This window comes from Bos grunniens, chromosome 2 (assembly GCF_055505025.1).
Source record: "Bos grunniens cultivar Pamir isolate PY7600 chromosome 2, Bosgru_T2T1.0, whole genome shotgun sequence".
Taxonomy (NCBI): Eukaryota; Metazoa; Chordata; class Mammalia; order Artiodactyla; family Bovidae; genus Bos; species Bos grunniens.
In genome coordinates this window covers 102,606,944-102,626,082 of record NC_141166.1, presented here as the reverse complement: position 1 = coordinate 102,626,082, position 19,139 = coordinate 102,606,944, and the positions used below count along the sequence as shown (strand labels likewise).

Sequence of the window (19,139 nt, the reverse complement as noted above, 5' to 3'; positions counted from 1 at the left end):
TTTTTATAGAACTTCTATTAATTAAAAATGAACTTTTTTTTTTAAGAAATTAAAATCCTGGAAGACAACAAGGAATTGGAAAATGCTTTGAAAAATATTCAGCTGCCCAAAGAAGAAATTAAGAAACTTAAAGTGGATGATATTAGTAAGATCTTTAAAAACTTCTCATGAATAAATATGAAGCTGAGCACTTATCTTGCTTTTTAAAAACAAAATTGTAGGGTAAATATTATAGTACAACCCTATAATATTACAGGATCTTAATTTAAAAGTCTTACTGTAGCAGTAAGGTTTTATGAAATATCTTTCATATGTTTGTGAATAAGGTTGATATTTTTTCTATAGCTCCATTTCAACACTGATTTTTTAAAAGTTTATCTAATTTTAATTTTAGAATGCATGCTTCTAGAAAAACAATAGTTCGATATTTCTAATAACTTGTAAATTAGACAAAATACATAATAAAAATCAAGAAAAACATAGTCTTGATTCTTCACAATTTACTAATTATAAGTTGATTTTATATTATATATTATTATTAAAGAAAATAAATAATGCTGAGTATAGTGGAATGAAGATTTTTCTCTGTTTTTGTTTTTCAAGCATTGTGGTACAAGATGATTCTTCCTCCTCAGTTTGACAAATCAAAGAAGTATCCCTTGCTAATTCAAGTGTATGTAATATTTTCTTTGGTTTAAAAACTATTTATTGAAAGCATGCTGTATTAAATACACATTTGTGAGATAGAATGAACCATTCTCCTCGGTAACAGTTCCTATTGATGCTGTTTTATATATTCCCCAACTAATCAGAGTAAATAAAATATGGCTATTTAAAATAGCTTGAGAAAGTTTTGAGATTTTTAGATGGACTTGCTTGCATTTGCTGTTTTGAATTTCCTTTGTGTGGCAAATTGCCTAATGTGTCAGAATACCTTTGAGATAGAGAAATTGCAGCCAAAAAAATATTGTAAATCATCTTCACATCTTATGTAATTGAGTTAGAAATGAAATAAGGGAATGGAATACATTTTGTGGAATCACACCCCAAATCAGTGCTGACCTACACACAATTTGCTTAAAACACCATGCATTTTTTTTAGTATATCTTATGCCTGCTTTTAGCAAGTGGCAGGTGGCAGAAATGACGAAAAACCCACACATATTCCTTGAAATGCCAACCCTAGATGTATCCGTTTTGGGGAATAGGAGGGGCTGTGTCCCAGAACAACTTCCTTGTAGCAAACCTCTGGGAAAAGCCTGGTCCTCTCTTGATTCTGAGCCAGTTCTAATGCCGCTGTTATTGAAATTTTATCATACAAATGTACTGGGAAATACTAAAGGCAATTCTTGGCCCCGATGGGAAGTTGAGTTTCACAAAAACATCAGAGATTCTCTTTCTTTTTTCCCCTTAGGTATGGTGGTCCCTGCAGTCAGAGTGTAAGGTCTATATTCGCTGTTAGTTGGATATCTTATCTTGCAAGTAAGGAAGGGATAGTCATTGCCTTGGTGGATGGTCGAGGAACAGCTTTCCAAGGTGACAAACTCCTGTATGCAGTGTATCGAAAGCTGGGTGTTTATGAAGTTGAGGACCAGATCACAGCTGTCAGGTGAGCGCCTTCTCATTCAAACAGAAACTGATGTCAGCAAAAGTTATGCAATAACTTCTGGGTTTCTCCATCCTTAATGCCTTAATGCTTTTTGTCTGTTTTCCTAACATCATCTAAAGCTATCATTAATCATCAAGGGATATTTTTACCCAATATGAGAAAAAAATTATTCACGGAAAAGAGTAGAAAAATAATTTGTAGTGAAAGATGATAAATACTCTCTTTCCATGGTTTAGTCATTCTAATAGCCTTTCATTAACATGGCTCACAATTAACAGAAAAATTTGTATAACTCTAGGAATGGTCTGTAGAAAACCGGACATCTGAGTGCTCAAGCCTTGTGGATTCTACCTCATAAATTCAGAAATGGCTCAAGATTTCATCGGCACTATGCACTTACAGATATCAGACATTCATTTGTAATTAAACTATCATATTAGCAAGAAAGTGTTTTCCTACTTTCACTTGACCAAAAAAAAATTATTTTATGTAATGGAAATTACATTATGAAAACATTTAGAGGAAATACAGATTTATAATCTGACTTCTTCCCAATTACATTCTCAACCACAATTTATGGCTCAATCATTTCTTCCTGAAAAAAAAAAAGAAAAGAGTCACCAAAATTGTTCCTAATTTGGAAGCACTGTGCAGGATTCTTCTGGATATTTCTTATAGCTGTCAGGTTTCTGTTATTATGGTATGAGTAGGTGACATTAGAGAATAGTAGCTTGTAAATGTAAAAACTAACAGTCTGATTGCACTCTTGGTCATGGATATACGTGCATGCATGACAGCTAAAGGTCAAACAATGCTTCACAGAAAGAGCAATTTAGAAAATTAATTAGTATGTTTCTTTTATCATCTTAATATCACTAATGGTTATTGATTTCAGTGTAGCACACAGAACACAGACTGTATTTAACAAATAGGAGCCAGGCCCAGACAACACTTTTCTGTATTTTTTGTCTCTAATCAAAGCAGAAGAGTTTAGACTCACAAGTGATATTTTTTTAAAATAGAAAAGTAATCATATGCTTTTAAACTTTCATTCTGTGGACACTAATTACACACACACACACACAAAAACCATTCAATTAAAAGCAAAGTCTATTTGGATAAAATCTAACAAATTAATAAGTAAATTATTAAATAATGTTACACAATCTGTAGGCATTATTCACACTTAACTTCTAGGAGGCTCTGTCTTTCCTACTCACCCAGATTTTTGGCCTTTCCACTGTTTCAACTTTTTTGAGAGATACTTCTGTGTGACAGAGAGTCATAGGAAAGGTAATTCAAAGAAAAATCCCAAGATACAATGTCTCATATAAGACTATGGTATGCCTTACAAATACTAATGCAGCTATCAGCATTATAGACTTAATTCTTTTTTGGCTGTGTGTCACACTTGTTTGTATTAAACCATGCAATAAAACACCAGGGACACGTAATCGTGGGACAATATCAAAGGACAGAGCTGTAAACTGCGGTTTATAATTCAACTTTCCAAAGTTGGTAGAGCTAAAAAGTGATTTGTTTGGTGTTGATTAAAAACAATCATTACCATCATACATCATTATATGTTTGTGCATTTATTTATCACCAAAAATGTGGCATTCAAATTTAAGAGGAATACCTCAAGAAACGGAAGAGATAGAATAGATAACTTCTGAAAGTTTTTCTTTGGATGAATTGAAAATTTAAACCTGATATCCATGCATTGACCTTAACATAAATTGTTATTTCTGTTCAACACATAGAACAGGAAGCCACAAATTCTATTGATTTTTCACAATAACATAAATGACGCTTAGAACTGAAATGAAGATTGCACCAGAGGCTGTAACTGTCTACCTTTACCTCCTCTGAGCCATTTTTGGATGGAACCTGAAGAAAGTTTTTGTACTGTAGATCAGACATATGTTCACTCATTGACTCAGCCATTCAAGAGCAGGTGAAGTAGTATATGCAATTACAATACTCTGTATAAAATCATGCAATTTACAATCTCAGCTTTCAGTGCACTTGCAGTTTCTGAAGAGAGAATAAACCACATGGAGCTTTCTGTATTTGCCTCAGTGAACAGGGGTGTCTGTGTGGCCCATGCAAAGTGCATCTGCAGCAGTGGAGATGCCAACTGGCCTTCACCTTGCTTGAAGCCACTATTCTGCCAAAGTACAAGGGAGGCCTGGAAGCCTGATGTTTTGAGAAGACAAAAGCTAGAGAATAGATTCATAGTGATAATTCTGGAAAGAATTCAATCACATATTTTCCAGAGAAATATTTTAGGAATCAGACCCTGAATGTCTGACCTGAAGACTTGGGATTGTAATCCCTCTATGGTAGCCCTCCAACTCTTGTTGCTGTCTTTCAGTCACTAAACTGTGTCTGATTCTGCAACTTGCAGTCCCCAGACCATAGTCCACCAGGCTTCTCTGTCCATGGTCCTCAAATTACCTCTTCCTGCAAAAAAAAAAAAAGAAAGAAAGAAAATGAAATTTGTTTCCTTGAATCTCTTAGCAAATGCAATCAGGCTAAATTTTTTACATAGCAAAAAAATCATATGTACATATTTGAAAATACTAGTAAATTCTAGTCAAGGTTGAGAAATAAATTCAACGAAGCAAAGCAGGGGAAAAAAAAGCCCTACAGCTGCACAAATTTTGAATGCCCCAAAGGAAATGCATTTGAGGTCAAAGCTTAAGTAAAACTGAGACCTATGTTCTTCAGTCTCCTTTGCAAGTGGTACACATGCAAAGTGGTACACATTCAGTAGTTACAGGGTCAAATCTGTTCATTTGGGGTAAGTTCGGCACTTTAGACATTCCCACAATTTTGAAACTTTATATAACTTCAGGGATAGTGGTAAGAAAGAATTATATGAGAAACAATATACTGTTATACATGATACCAATAAAAACATTTCCAAAATAGAATAATAATCAATCAATAGGGTTTCAAACTGATCTTTAGCCTAGGGTTATTTTTAAGAGAGAAAATTTGTAATGTCCAGACCAGTCTCCAAAATTAGAAAAACATGCTTTTTCCCCTGTTATTAACATTTGTTGATTTAACTACATTATTGGCAGTATTTCTGATAACCCTCCTGAAAGCTCTTCAGAATTTTGGAGGTAAATTTTATAAAGCTTGGTTGGTCTCAAAGTGCTCAGATTATCTAGCTAACCTTTAACCTAGTCTTGCCACATTAAGTGTTAATGTTTCATTTCCATGTTAACTATTGCGCTATCATTTCCTGTAAATGTCATCCTTTTGGAATAAACCTAGGAAGGGAGCTGTTAAGAATTTCCTGTTCCCATGTATCACCTGTTATTTGCTTTTACCCCAGATGCAAGGCAATATGATTGCTAGCTTCTGGGAGATCATAAAATCATGATTGATTTTATGGCTTCGAACTGGCTTCAAGCACTAGCAGCAAGATTGCTTTGTTTGGTTTTTTTGTGTGTGTGTGTTTTTTTTTTGACAAAGAAAGTGAACCTTCTTTTCTTCCATTTGGCTTTTGAAGTTTGTGGGCAAATTGCCAAAATACCGCAGTTGACAGCCCGTTTTCTCTACCTACTGTGAACAAGCATCCACACAGGTAGCAACTCTCCGATTGCTACTGCATTTCTCCCCTGAAGACGCCTCAGTGTCCTTCAGAATTAGTGTCGAGTAAGCTGTGACTGACGGGGCTTCTTCCCATCTGTTTGTCCCGGGCATCTGCCCAACTCCTCTGTGCAGCAGAAACATGCATTTTGAATACATGCAACGAGCAAAATGGTTGCTGTGAAATCCCTTTAAGAAATTCCATTATTCAACTAACGCAAATCACTCCATTCTAGTTCCAGAGAAGAATGAGGAAGGACATTAATGTCACTTAAGGCAACCAAAAAAAAAAAAGTTTTTCTGGTCCTGAGTGTCACTTCGTCTCATCCCCTTCTTTTCCTTCGCTGTCCCATCCAGGCCTCTGTAATGGCTCATTCACTTTGCTTTTTTCTTCCACTGCTTCTGTTTCTTTGAGAGTTTCTTCTATCAAAACACTCCCTAAATAAATCACAATGGCTCTCGAATACCAGCCTTCAGGTAAGCATGGAGTAAATTAGCCCAAAACACTCTTGCTTTGTAGCAGCAATGCACTTAGATTTCTGAGAGTTTCCCGGGACTTTCTGAAGGTCACCATTAAGCATGGCCCTTTGCTCCTAAGGAGAGATTTGTCTTCAAACTTGATTTCAAATGGAGGGTCTTTTGTGATGGAGCTTGAATGAATCATGTTCATATTCTAAAAGATACATGTAGTTGTCCAAACCATGATAAACAGAGGGTATCTAAATATGATATGAGAGAGGGATAGGTATTTTTCCATGGATGGATGTGACCAAAAATGAGACAGAGATTATAATGTGTGCGTGTGTACTAAGGCTTCAGTCGTGTCCAACTCTTTGCTACCCTATGGACTGTAGCCTGCCAGGCTCCTCTGTCCATAGGATGCTCCAGGCAAGAATATTAGAGTGGGTTGCCCTGCCCTTCTCCAATTATAATGCATGTCAACTTAAATAAAAGGTTAAAATGAGGCAAACTCAAAATTGTTTAAAAATGAGTTTATTCAGGTATAGCAGAGGAATTGCAGTTCTAGACTCACAAACTATTTTAGCAAGCTATAGGCCAGTTCATTGAGGGTTTGGGATAGGCTGTATTATAGGCAGGGAATATAAGGAGGGAAGAGTTCAGTGAGAGTCTGTTAAAATCAAAAACAGAGACAAACTTTGACTACTACCTGGGCAGATAAAACTAGTCCCATCACACAAAGCTCAATTCAATGTATTTTGAGGAACTAACCTGACTTGAGTTATTTCTTGTTCTGGTCTCTGGAAACCATAAGCAAAACTTTCCAAGGTTGATATGAGGCCAACTCTCTATCATTTAAGAAAATTTCAGTAATATCAGTTTTCTGTACATCAGGCATATATGGAAATCAGTCTCTTGCAGTCCTGAGGGCACTTGTGTGTGATTTTCATTTTTATTTTTCAGTCCCATTTTAGATTGAAATTCTTTCACATTAACACGTAAGCAAACAAAATCATAAGAAATTAATAAAATTTAAAACAGGAACAACAAACCCTTTTTTTTTTCCCCCAAAAACTTGCAGATTTGGAAATTTGGTTCCACTCAAAATACTATTTCTTCTGGTGTTACTATGAGCCTGTCTTTCTCTCTTTTTTACTTATAAATAATTTAACTACATTTAATATCAAACTCAAAAACAGGTAGCTGTAGTCTGAGAACCTGAACTAACCATTTACTTCTTCAGTGCATTAAAAAATTATTTCCCCTTTTGATCAATATTCATTTGCTGACTATGAGCTTCTTCACCTGAGCCCCAAGTAACACCAGGACAATTAGGGTAGGAGGCCTTACAGCCAGGAGAGTACTACTCAATAGATGTACCAGAGAGTTTAACAGCTCCTTTTATCCTTTGCAGAAAACACAATAATATTATTTTAATTATTTGTAAATGCAACCTTATTATGCATGTGTTTAAACAAAGAAAATGTAGCGTTTCTATTAAATCTTTGGATTAAATATGCTTGTGTAATGAAGTAAATGTCATGTGTACACACTTAAAATTCTAAAAATTTGTTTCTTTTACTTTAGAAAATTCATAGAAATGGGTTTCATTGATGAAAAAAGAATAGCCATATGGGGCTGGGTGAGTTGTTTTATATGTTTTATGCCTGTTATTTGGTTCAGCAATCATCATTTTCTAAAGTGTTCGCTTATAAGATTTCTCATGAAATGTTAATGTTGCAACATAATTTGATCTGTCAATGGAAACAGTCAATTTGGATAATCTGGGCTTCAAAGTGGTGGCTTTCAGCGTTTGTTCCTTTTTTAAAAATCATTTTATTTCTCCTTTGTATAGAAAATTAACTCATAATTGATACTCTTTCACTTAATTTCTGCTATTAGAGTATATAAAACTAAATCATATTTATCAGAAGTTTAATTCCCTTTGTTTTTTTAGAGTTAACATATTTCTTTTATACCTCATCATTTCATTTTAATGAAAAGCTACAATAAAGTTGAAAATTACAGGAAATTTCAAAGTATAAATTCCTTAGGACCCAGTCTATCCTAGTCATATCTTGGCTATTTGATTCTTATTTTTGTAATCAAAATTTTCCCCTGAACTAATGTTAATTTCTGCTAACTGGAAAGAAATAATTATTTATTACTAGTTATAGGTCGTGGAGATCATTTCTCAAGTTTGAGAAACTATACTGGTTTTCTAAATACATACTGAAAAAAAGTGGCGACATTTACCAGTCTTGGGCAATAAAGTCACTGGAAAGTTCAGAGAATTATGGGAAAGAGTTTAGAATCGCCTATTATAAATTATGATAATCACCCTTCAAAGATTTCCTGTTTCACGTTTTGGTCTGAATTTGTACATTTGCAAGTCAATTTGCAGCCATTTGTGCTTGGGTTGTTTTTCTTGGCTGTTTTCTGAGAGCGGCCGGCACAAGATGGAGGGAATGAAACCCAATATTGAAGGGAATCTGCAGGATTCCTCTCAGCTCAGTGACCAGATGAAGAGCTGTTATGAATTTGTAAAAAGTTTTTACTTCGAGCCATTTGGTCCTTCTTAAAACTATCAAGTGTTAAGTATCAAAACAGAATGGAATTCAAATGGGTGGAAATAAATGAAATATTTTATAGTGAAACATTTCAGATAAGACTTTTCTTACCATCCATTTTTATAAAATTTCCTAAAGTAAATTCTTGAAGGATTCACATTTTGAACTGAACCCTTACATATAATCATGAACATTTCTTTCAGAGTTTCACTTTGCTTTTACTTCAGGCTTTGAAATAACCATAAAGTGAACTTTTAATTTCATTTCTAGAACATTCTAGGTTGAAGTACTTTGGTAGAGAACCACATATGTAGATGATTTAAGAAACCCACTCATCACATGAAGGAGAGTGGGCTTTATCCATGACTCTGTAACATGTTTCTCTTCTTAGTTTTCTGTTTCTGTGATCATTATACTCTATTCATCCTTTAAATGTTGGTGTTTTTCTGGATCTGGTCTTGATTCTCATTGTTCTTCACTTTCTTGGGGAAATCCACATGGTTTCAAAGACGAGGCCAACTGCCAGATGCCTGCCACTAGCCCCCACCTCTCTCTTCTGAGCACCACATTTCAAATGCCCGCTGATCATGTTTCCCAGATGTCTTACCGAGGCCTCAAGCTTAACTTGCTGAAGTTAAACATACTACGTTGGTGTTGTTCAGTCTCTAAGTCATGTCCGACTCTTTTGCTGCCCCTTGGACCATAACCTGCCAGGCTCCTCTCTCCATGGGATTTTCCAAGCAAGAATATTGGAATGGTTGCTATTTCCTTCTCCAGGGGATATTCCCAACCCCAGGGTTGAACCCGCATCTCCTGCATTGGTAAGTGTATTCTTTACTGCTGAGCCACCAGGGAAGCCCTAAACAGATAATAGTCTACTTTAAAACAAATCTTCATCTTTAATAAGGACCTTACCACATACCTGAGCTTCCCAGGTGGCTCAGTGGTAAGGAATCTGCCTATATACTGCCTATATACCTGTGCAGGAAACACAGGTTTGAGAAGATCCCCTGGAAGAGGGCATGGCGACCCACTACAGTATTCTAGCCTGGAGAATCCCATGGGCAGAGTGGCCTGGTGGGTTACAGTCTATAGGGTTGCAAAGAATCAGACACGACTGAAGCCACTGAGCATGCACAGTGTATACCAAGTCACCCAAATTCATAACTCTAGAGATGCTTTCAACTTCTCCAGCTCCCTGACTCCAATATTCGATTGATTAGTGAATTCTGTCAATTCTGCCTCCAAATATCTGAGTCTATTCTCATCATCCTCACTGACATTATTTTAGTTCAAGTTTCTTTATATGTAATTTAAACCAGAGCTTCTCAAACCTTAGCTTATATAAGCATCACCTGGAGAGCATGTTAAAGCAGTTCCCAGGGCCCTCACACCAGGGCATCTGATTCTGTACTCCAGAGTGGGGTATGAAAGTCCACTTGCATGGACCATAGGCTGGGAGGTACAGGTTTAAATCTTGAAGTTGTACCTTAACTAGCCTCCTTGCTTTAGTTTCGTAAGCTCCAATGTTGCTGATGAAATTATTGTTCTAAAACACAACTCTTTCCATGTTGCTTTTTCGTTTATATTGCTCATATATATTCTAGGGCTACCTGCTGACTTCAGCCTAGGGCCCAAACACATTTACTTGCATGCAAGGCCCTTGGCAATCTGATTGCAACCTACTTTCTCAGTCTCATTTCCCTCTACTTTTCCCCAGACCTTATAAATAATTTGATTTGTCTGTTCCCATGAGTCAATCACGCCTGTTCAATGCACCTCAGTGGCCATCCTCTTCTTCCATGTCTTCCTCTCTCCAAAATGCAAAATTTCTATTTATTCTTTTAAGACCCAACTCAGATATGACCTTTGTATGCTCCAATAGCTCTTTATTACTGCTCTTATAGGAATTACCATTTTATCTTATTTGTGCATGATTTTCTCTCACAAGGATGTAAGCTCGTCAATGGAATGGACTTTGTTTTTCAACTTTGTTTCTCAAATGCTTAGCACAGTATTGGCCATCTCACATATCTATGAGGCAGTTTAAGCTGAATTTAATCCTGTAAGTTAACGTACCTCCAATGTGTCGTACCATGAAATTTGGGGGCAAACGTTCTCTGGTCTAATAATTTGGTAAATTATGAAGTCTATATAATAGTGCATATAGGTTCCATGAAGAACAGTAAAGAAATCTGTTAATTTTTTTTAATATAGTATTACTAAAAAGTATTTGATTCCATGGATACCTCTTTGAGATGTGGTCTTGAAGTCAATAGGGAGTGAAACTGGAGTCTTAGAAAGATACTTTGGCTGCAGAATGAATAGCCTGATGTTGGGAGAGGGAGTGGTTCAAAGGAGTAGGAGGGATGTAATATTGGCAACAAATACCAAGGGCCTGAATTTATGCAGTGAAGAAAGGGGCAAAAATAGGTCATAGTTTTGTGTGCTCTTTTATAATATAATAAGCAGACATCTATGGGAAATTGGAGAAGGGAAAGAGAAAGATGTTGAGAATGACCATTTGGGTTTGTCTATCTATTACTGTGTTCTGTAAACATCTGTTTCCACAAAGTATTAGATACCTTTCTAAACTGAGAAATACACTAAAGCTAACTATACAATTTTTTCTTTGGCCAGTTGGTCAGTAAGTTACAAATCATACATTTCCCTCCATTATCCAGATTAAGAAGGGGAGAGAAGACATTTTCATTGTACCTTTTCATTTTTCTGGCGCACAAACCAAATTCTAGTAGCCTGGATTTTAGCTACTTAATAGATATGTACTATGCACTATGTACTCAGCCCTGTGCTTAGGAAGTGTCTGTTACGACAGTGGTTCTGACCTGGCAATTTTGCCACTCAGGGGACATTGGCAACGTCTGGAGACACTGGGTTGTCAGAACTGGGGGAGCACTACTAGCATCTAATGAGAAGAGGCCAGAGATGCTGTCAAATATCCCACAGTGCACAGGACAGCCTCCAACAGAAAAGAACTATCCAGCCCCCAATGTCAATAGTGCCAAGGTTGAAAAACCTTGATTTATATGAAGAAAAATTAAAGCAATTATTCTGACAATTGAAGAGCAGCAGGGGTTTTGCTAAATTATTAGAATAACAACCTCATTTATGGGCTTTGCTTTGTTAATATAGACCTAGCCAGGTGGTGTTGAATAAGCATTAGTTCGTGATTTAATCTTAGTTCCTTTCTCTTCCAGTGACTAATTATAAGCAATTTGAATTGCTATGTGTGATCAACGATGTAAAAGTAGGACAAATGCACCTCTATTGAGACTATATTAGACTGAATTTAAAACTTCCCAACAAGGTTGCTCTAATGTAGGGATATAGAGGAAGTGGCTTGTTGTCAGATGTCCTGCGGTTGAGTCTCAGCTCCGCTTACTCTAAATTTATTCTGAGCCTCAGTTTCCTCATCATGAAATGCAACAATAATTTCCCCCCAAATCACTGTGAGAGTTAGATGAGTTAATAGGAAAGTCATATATTAAACAAATATTGATTCTATTCCCAATGTGTTTCAGATTGCATCATCAGTGCTAGGGGGGACATTCATTAACAAGATGGACAAAAATCTCTACCTTTATCAAGTTGGGAATGGTTGGGGAACAAGGCAATACACAAGAAAAATAAATAGCACAGATAGAATGTTAAATAATGATTGATGAAATGGAGAAAAGCAAAACAAGAAAGGAGTAAGGAGTGTCATACAAGATTGATGCAGTTTTAGATTAGAAGGACAGGTGAGACATTTATTTATTTATTTATTTATTTGAGTTAAGACTTGAAAAAGGAAAGAAGTAAGCCATGCCAATTTTGGAGACAAGAAAATTCCAAGCAGGGGATGGTGGCATTTGCAGAAGTCCTGGGGCTAGATCATGCTTGGAGAGTTCAAAGAACATTAAGAGAGCCAGTGAGCAAAGAGAAGTGGGATGGGGGAGAAAGGAGACAGAGCCTGTAGGACCACAAAGACTGTTGCAATGACCTTAGCCCCACAAATGTTAACTAGTTATTATTATTGCCTGTAAGCAAAATAGTCCAGTCCGATTTATAGCTCCCATCAGAATACTATTCCATAAATCCCTCAAAATTCTGTGCCGTTCTAAGAAAGTTTTTAAAGCTATCCTCCATTTAAACAAAATGGCAAGGCATCTAAGTGCAAAGGACAAAATTCTAGAATTCTCATGGCCAATCTGCTCCGTGGGTTCTTTTCTTACTGCATCCACCCACTCTGCCTTGGAGCCCCACCCATGGGAGAACAGAAAAAAGTCAACTCGGGTGGTTTTTTTTTTTCCTCTCTTTATTTCTACAATAGAAACAGCTTTTCTAAGCTGCCTGAGAATTTAAAGTACACCTTCTTTTGTTGTGCTGCTGCTATACTAGTTTTGCTTTTACAAATTTCTGGAGACAATGTGTTCATATCGAAAAGGTGACGATTTTATTCAGATACCACACTCTTATCTAATCAGTGAACAAATACAGATTAATATTTTTATAATTTCTAGGATTTGGGACAGAGATGTTCAAAACCCTTTTTACTATATGCAAATGCTCTAATTTCAAATATCATTCTGTGCTTTTTTGTGTTATGGGGCATACAAGAGGAAAAGCAGAACCCAGTATTATAATTTGCAGTGAACGTACTTTTCCAATAAAACCGTAAACAATCAAATTTCTAAAGGACTCAGGCTTACTCTACATGCATTTAAATCTAAAATTAAGAACAAAGAAGAAATCTTTCATTTCAGTAATAGTTGTTGCTAACCTACTAATCCAAACAGATTATTTTTATAAGTAAAAATTTGATCCTGATGAGAATTTTCACTTATCAAAATGATTTTAAAACCCACATTTTCCTTCTGTTTTTAAAATATATTTTTCCTCTATTAAAATACGTTTTAGTTCTCCTCCAAGTATAATGAAAGGAGGCCACGGTATAATTGGAGCTGCCTCTTTTAGTCTGTGTTTTGTAGCCAAGGGTCCTCAGTAAGATTCCCTGGAGATGGAAACATAAAACTGTAAACTAGTTAGAGCATTCTTTTTCTAACAATTGAATTCAGCAAGAGGGTTTAGCTGATCCCTGCGGACCATGTATTTCGTGGATTAAGACTAGACCCCGGCCACTGACCTGCTGCCTGATTTCACCCTGTCTGTCTGCTGTCTCTCCCTCGCTCTGTAGGGCTCTCACTCCCACCCTGTCTTAAGACTGACTTTTCTGTGACAAAAGATGATATGATCTCTCCTGACCTGAGGGCAGATCATTCCCAGAAGTTTGTGGTAATAACAGGGCACACCCTTAGTTAGAGAGCCATATTGTCCTCTTTTGATTTGTAGGGATGTCCTGTGTTGGGGCAAGAATAATCACATCCTAATCTAGCACAGACATTGGTGGGGGTGAGGGTGGGTTTTGAGCAGGACACTGCTTAATCCATGTGCCCAGAGGAAGCATCTCTCTCCCAACAGGTAGACAAATTTGCCTTCTGGGGGAAGATGCAGCTTTATTATGAAGTTCTCTGTTCATTTTTTCATTTTCAGGAAAAGGTTCACATTTCCAAGTGACACAGACACACATCTCCTTCTGTTATCAGAGTCACATTTCTGAATCACCTACTGATTCCCTGGTAAAGAAAAGTGATGAGTGCGAAACCTGCTTCAGACTCTGCAATTTGTATCTCCTTTTGTGTTTGTGTTCCCATTAAGTTGAGGTAGTAGGGGCAAGTAAGATTTGTTAAGGCACCAATGGCTTTTCCTCCTTTGAGCTGCTATGCCAGAAATCCTCAAAACAGAATACGTGTATACAAACTCTGGCCATCTCTTCAGTTCAGTTCAGTTCAGTCGCTCAGTCGTGTCCGACTCTGCGACCCCATGAATCACAGCACGCCAGGCCTCCCTGTCCATCACCAACTCCCGGAGTTCACTCAGATTCACATCCATTGAGTCAGTGATGCCATCCAGCCATCTCATCCTCTGTCGTCCCCTTCTCCTCCTGCCCCCAATCCCTCCCAGCATCAGAGTCTTTTCCAATGAGTCAACTCTTCTCATGAGGTGGCCAAAGTACTGGAGTTTCAGCTTTAGCATCATTCCTTCCAAAGAAATCCCGGGGCTGATCTCCTTCAGAATGGACTGGTTGCATCTCCTTCTCTTAAACTACACAAAAGATTCTTGTGTCATTCCCTTGACGTTCTCTTTTGAAAACAAATTAAGTAAATACACAGATATAAGTTTTGCCTCACATTACTGTTGTACATTGTGGAATGTATCTTGCTTTTACATTTGGAAATGATCTTTTTTGTGTGCACTTTTTAAGAGTACAATTCTGCTTTTGCCATAGCAAGGTCCTGGTGGAAAAACACAGAGGCATGGGTAAAGAAATTTTTGCAGAAAAATTGCAGTTGTATCTATCTCTTAAACTGCCCCCTCCATATTCTGATCAGCACACCAAGTCTTTGTAATTGACTAGGATGAAATTGTTGGAACTTGCTGCCAAGAGTGCAAGATAGACATTTAATCTACCCAATCCATATTCCCCAGCTCCCATCAGCACTATTGTGAGTAGAATCATTATACAAATATGTTGGAGAGTTTAGGAGAGTGAATCTGGGACTGACTCCTAACAATGTCTCCACAGTCCTATGGAGGTTATGTTTCATCGCTGGCCCTTGCTTCAGGAACTGGTCTTTTCAAATGTGGGATAGCGGTGGCTCCGGTCTCCAGCTGGGAATATTACGGTATGGAAACATTTCATAAATGTTGCTGCAAAAACATTTAACACATAATTACTCTATATTTAAGGTTGCTAGGAAAACAAATTATGCAGTAAAATTCACCCCAGCATCACTGGGAAAAATATAATCTATAAATGAGGTTGTTTATATGATTCATTATAATCATGTTGCAACAATCAAAGAAATCTTAAGACGAAAAAGGACTCTTCCAAAACCCAATGAATGTTATTCTCTCCTAGGAACCTTGTGCCCCCTGATAAACCAAATCTTTAAAAATCAGAGCTAACTCTGTTTTTGCAGACACACAGGTGTAGCCAAACTGGCTTTTAAGCAGTTCTTAGGGAAAATCAAGCCAAGCCAAGTAATTCACAACCACACAATAGTTTGCAGCTGCCTGATACATTACTCCAGAAGTCAAAGAAACAAAAAATTTGTTCGAGAAGTATACCTTCCATGTGTGCCTATTTTTATGATTAACATCAATGCAGGATGACTATTTGGAGTTAATTATAATAAACGCACAAAAATTAGCTTTCATTAGATCCTCTTCCCTGTGTTGAGGTGAAAATGAGGCAATTGTGACTTGGGAATCTTTATTCAGAGGAAACTATCCCAAATTAAGAGACCAGTGAGAGTACTAGAGGTGGCTGCATTTGTGATTTCTTTTAAAATGTAATGAGGTCATTCCTAGCTCAACATTTCCCCCATCAAAGAACTTTGGGCAGAAGTGAAAAAACTGAAGAGCTGTCCTTTCTATTGTTAGGTGCTCCTGTTTCCACAATCTTCTCCTGCATCTCTTCTCCAGGCTTGTTGAGACAACTAGCAGAGCAAATGACTAGGGCGGAGCATTACAGAAAGGAGAGCAAGACCTTTCCTCAGCAGCTCCCCCTGGGAGACTGAGGAGCTGGCTCAGACAGTAAAGAATCTACCTGCCATGGAGGAGATCAGAGTTTCAATCCCTATATTGGGAGGATCCCCTGGAGTAGGGAATGGCTACCTACTCCAGTATTCTTGCCAGGAGAATTCCATTGACAGGAACCTAGCAGGGATGCAAGAAATCAGACATGACTGAGAGACTAATACATTCACTATCCAGCCTGAGTTATCACATGCAAACCTCATGCTCTTACATATTTTACAGCATCTATCTACACAGAGCGATTCATGGGCCTCCCAACAAAGGATGATAATCTCAAGCACTATAAAGTAAGCATTTTCTGTTTTATATATATATGAAATATATATATAATAATATATTTCATATGTGCTAAATAATTGTAAAGCGGTCATTCAGAGTTTACACTGCTGCTGGGTCCACAAGTAAATATGATGATCTTTTGTCAGCTGTAAAACACCTTACTAGAAGGAATTAACTCCCTTTGGATTCTACTTTTTCTTTCCTCATCCTCCTCCCCACCCCCAACCCCTACACAGCTTGAGCGGGCATCATTTATGCCTAAGGTCTCACTCATATGTAACATATGACACATAAACTTTCAGTTTTTCAAACTAAGAATCAGATGGAAGTAATGCAAATGATGATGAAAATGTGTTGCTCTGACTCTTAAATATTTATCAACCAAAGCAATACATAATTTCAGTATTGGTGCTAAGTCCATTGCACAATGATTTAGCTAGATTTCTATTAGAACTTGCAGCAACTAAAATGTTAATTTTTCCCCTTTTCCAGAATTCAACTGTGATGGCAAGAGCAGAATATTTCAGAAATGTAGACTATCTTCTCATCCACGGAACAGCAGATGGTGAGGTTTAAGCAAGACTCTTACACATAAAAATACTGAGCCAGCATCACTTTGTTTAAGAAACATTAAGCATCCTCCTATGCCTGTGCTCAGGGTCAGTACCTAAGAGTCAGGGACATTTCCATAAGCGAGTGTGATTACTCACTGCTGACAATGTCAACTGCATGACTAGATAATTGTTGGTGTTCATTTCCAGGCAGTACATTGTCACTCTGCTTTCTGGTATTTAACAGCACTTTAACTCTCTCTCTTTGTTGCAGATAATGTGCACTTTCAAAACTCAGCGCAGATTGCTAAAGCTCTGGTTAATGCACAAGTGGATTTCCAGGCAATGGTACATAATTTCATTTTATTCAGGTTGATGGCCTTAGACCCCTAAGCTAAAAGGAGGACTCTTCTTCTTCTTCTCCTTTTTTTTTTTTTTGCTAAAACCTGACAAGAGGGCTATTCAATAGAGTAGGCAGAACATTAGCAAATGACTCTTGGATCTTCCATGAACTCCCTGAGGGACACTAGGCAAACCACGCCACCTTTGCTGACCCCAGTCGAGTCATATATTAAATAAAGGCATCCACAAGATTAGAGGCTCTTCTAGCTCAAACATCCAACAGTTCTATGGTCCTACATACTGACTGCAGCTTCGTGCTTCAAATCCCTGTAAAACCTCAAAGCAGCCAGAAGATTCTGTGTATTCAGTAAGAAGCCATCACAGAAGGCTGTCAGAGACCTCAGAGGCTCCCAGAAATCATGCGGTTCCACTCAGAGCTAGAGAATCCTTCTATCTCTGTTTTCTATGCCTGACATGCGCTTGGCCCACCACAGAAGCTCATATTTTCACTGACTGAATGAATGAATGAGCTAGCTGTGAAATCCAGTTGCTTGAGGAGTGGGAAATGGAGACAGAGAGGAAAATAAGGCAAAATCCAAGTCGAGGGAGACAATCCTTGATGGTTCCATCCCCCTTCTCCACTTTTCCCTCACTTGCTTATGTTGCACAAGAACCTAGAAAAGGAAACCCTCCTTCTTTCAGAAATTTGGCTTCTTAAAATAATTTACAGAGGGTGAGGTGAGACTTTTCTGGTCTTTTTTTATCCCCTTTACCATTTTTTAAACTGTGACTCCTAAAGTGCATTCAACTCATAAGAATATAGTATTACATCAATAACCACTAGCCAACTTTATTCAGTGAAAATCATCTTACTGGCATCTCTCCAGCAATAAAATTTAAATCCATAATACCATCTCCCTGTTTTTTTTTAATAATACTATTTTTAACTCCTATGAAGGATGTTTATGGTTATACGTATTATGGATTTTCTACAATAGAGAGGAATTAGATTCAGAGGCTAAAAGCCTCATGGAATTTTTTAGCTAGAAGGCGCCTTAGAGGAAGTGAAATCCAACCCCCTCATTTTTCAAATGAGGAAACCAAGCTCTGGAAATTCAAAGTAACCAACCCACCACCCCAGTTCTGGAACCCAGGCCCGGAATCCCAGGGTGCTGGCTGCTGTGAGAGCTCAACCACCCCAATGCGATCTCACATATAGGTTTAAAAAATATGAAACAATGGTGAAAGTTAGTAAAAGGGCTTTAAATCTTCTTGTTCTTCACGTATACATGTAAATTATCTTATTTATGCAAGTATTCTTAGGTATTTCAATGGTAATATTAGAAAAATTACCAGGTTCTGAGAGCACAAAAAAGTCAAAGCCGGATGCACTGTGGGGTCGCAGGAATAAAATAAGTTTCTTCCCTTTGTGTTTCAGTGGTACTCGGACCAGAACCATGGCCTATCCGGCCTATCTACGAAGCACTTATACACTCACATGACCCACTTCCTAAAGCAGTGTTTTTCTTTGTCAGACTAAAACAATACAGATACAAGACTGTATCACAATCTGAACACTTCCTATAAATGCCTCAGACCGTTTACTTGTTTCACTCTTTATGCTGTTAAATGTTGGTATAAACAAACACACGAATGTTGTTCTGAAGGCTGACAGAAGATTCAGAGGACTCAGAAGTTCAACCTAAATATTGTTTACATGTTCTGGCACTCTGTGAAAGAAGAGAAAAGGAGGCCCTGCCTTTTGCTTTGGACACAAACAGTGTTTTGTTACCTGTTCATTTGCAGGGAAAAGAATAAAATCAGAAGTTAAAATGCTATTATTTTCTCTGTGTTCCTTCCTTTCAGGTTCCAGTTTCTATCAGAGAAAGAAATGCTTGTGTTAGGCAAATGCTTGAATAATAGGGTGGTCATGGAGGAGAAGAATCTAGAAGCAGTTTGGGATTTTTGTAAATAGAATTCCAAATGCTGGAAAAAAATAGCTCAGAGTGTGCGAAAGCATTGTTCAGAAATCAGGTTGGCAATACATTTTGTAGAGGCACC

General features: G+C 37.4%; 1 protein-coding gene across 4 annotated transcripts in view; it reads left to right on the top strand.

Annotated features, from left to right (window-relative positions):
• Positions 1-18,916, top strand: part of FAP (fibroblast activation protein alpha) — a 77,866-nt gene extending 58,950 nt beyond the window's left edge. For all 4 annotated transcript variants that reach the window (XM_086369902.1, XM_086369918.1, XM_086369893.1 and 1 more), the window contains 9 exons: positions 47-145; positions 604-673; positions 1,415-1,609; positions 7,262-7,316; positions 14,891-14,990; positions 16,129-16,193; positions 16,678-16,750; positions 17,011-17,084; positions 18,517-18,916. In XM_086369902.1, the coding sequence (XP_086226028.1) occupies positions 47-145; positions 604-673; positions 1,415-1,609; positions 7,262-7,316; positions 14,891-14,990; positions 16,129-16,193; positions 16,678-16,750; positions 17,011-17,084; positions 18,517-18,618 (833 nt within the window). In that variant the 3' untranslated portion in view covers positions 18,619-18,916. The remainder of the gene's footprint in view (positions 1-46; positions 146-603; positions 674-1,414; positions 1,610-7,261; positions 7,317-14,890; positions 14,991-16,128; positions 16,194-16,677; positions 16,751-17,010; positions 17,085-18,516) is intronic.
• Positions 18,917-19,139: the final 223 nt, after the last annotated feature.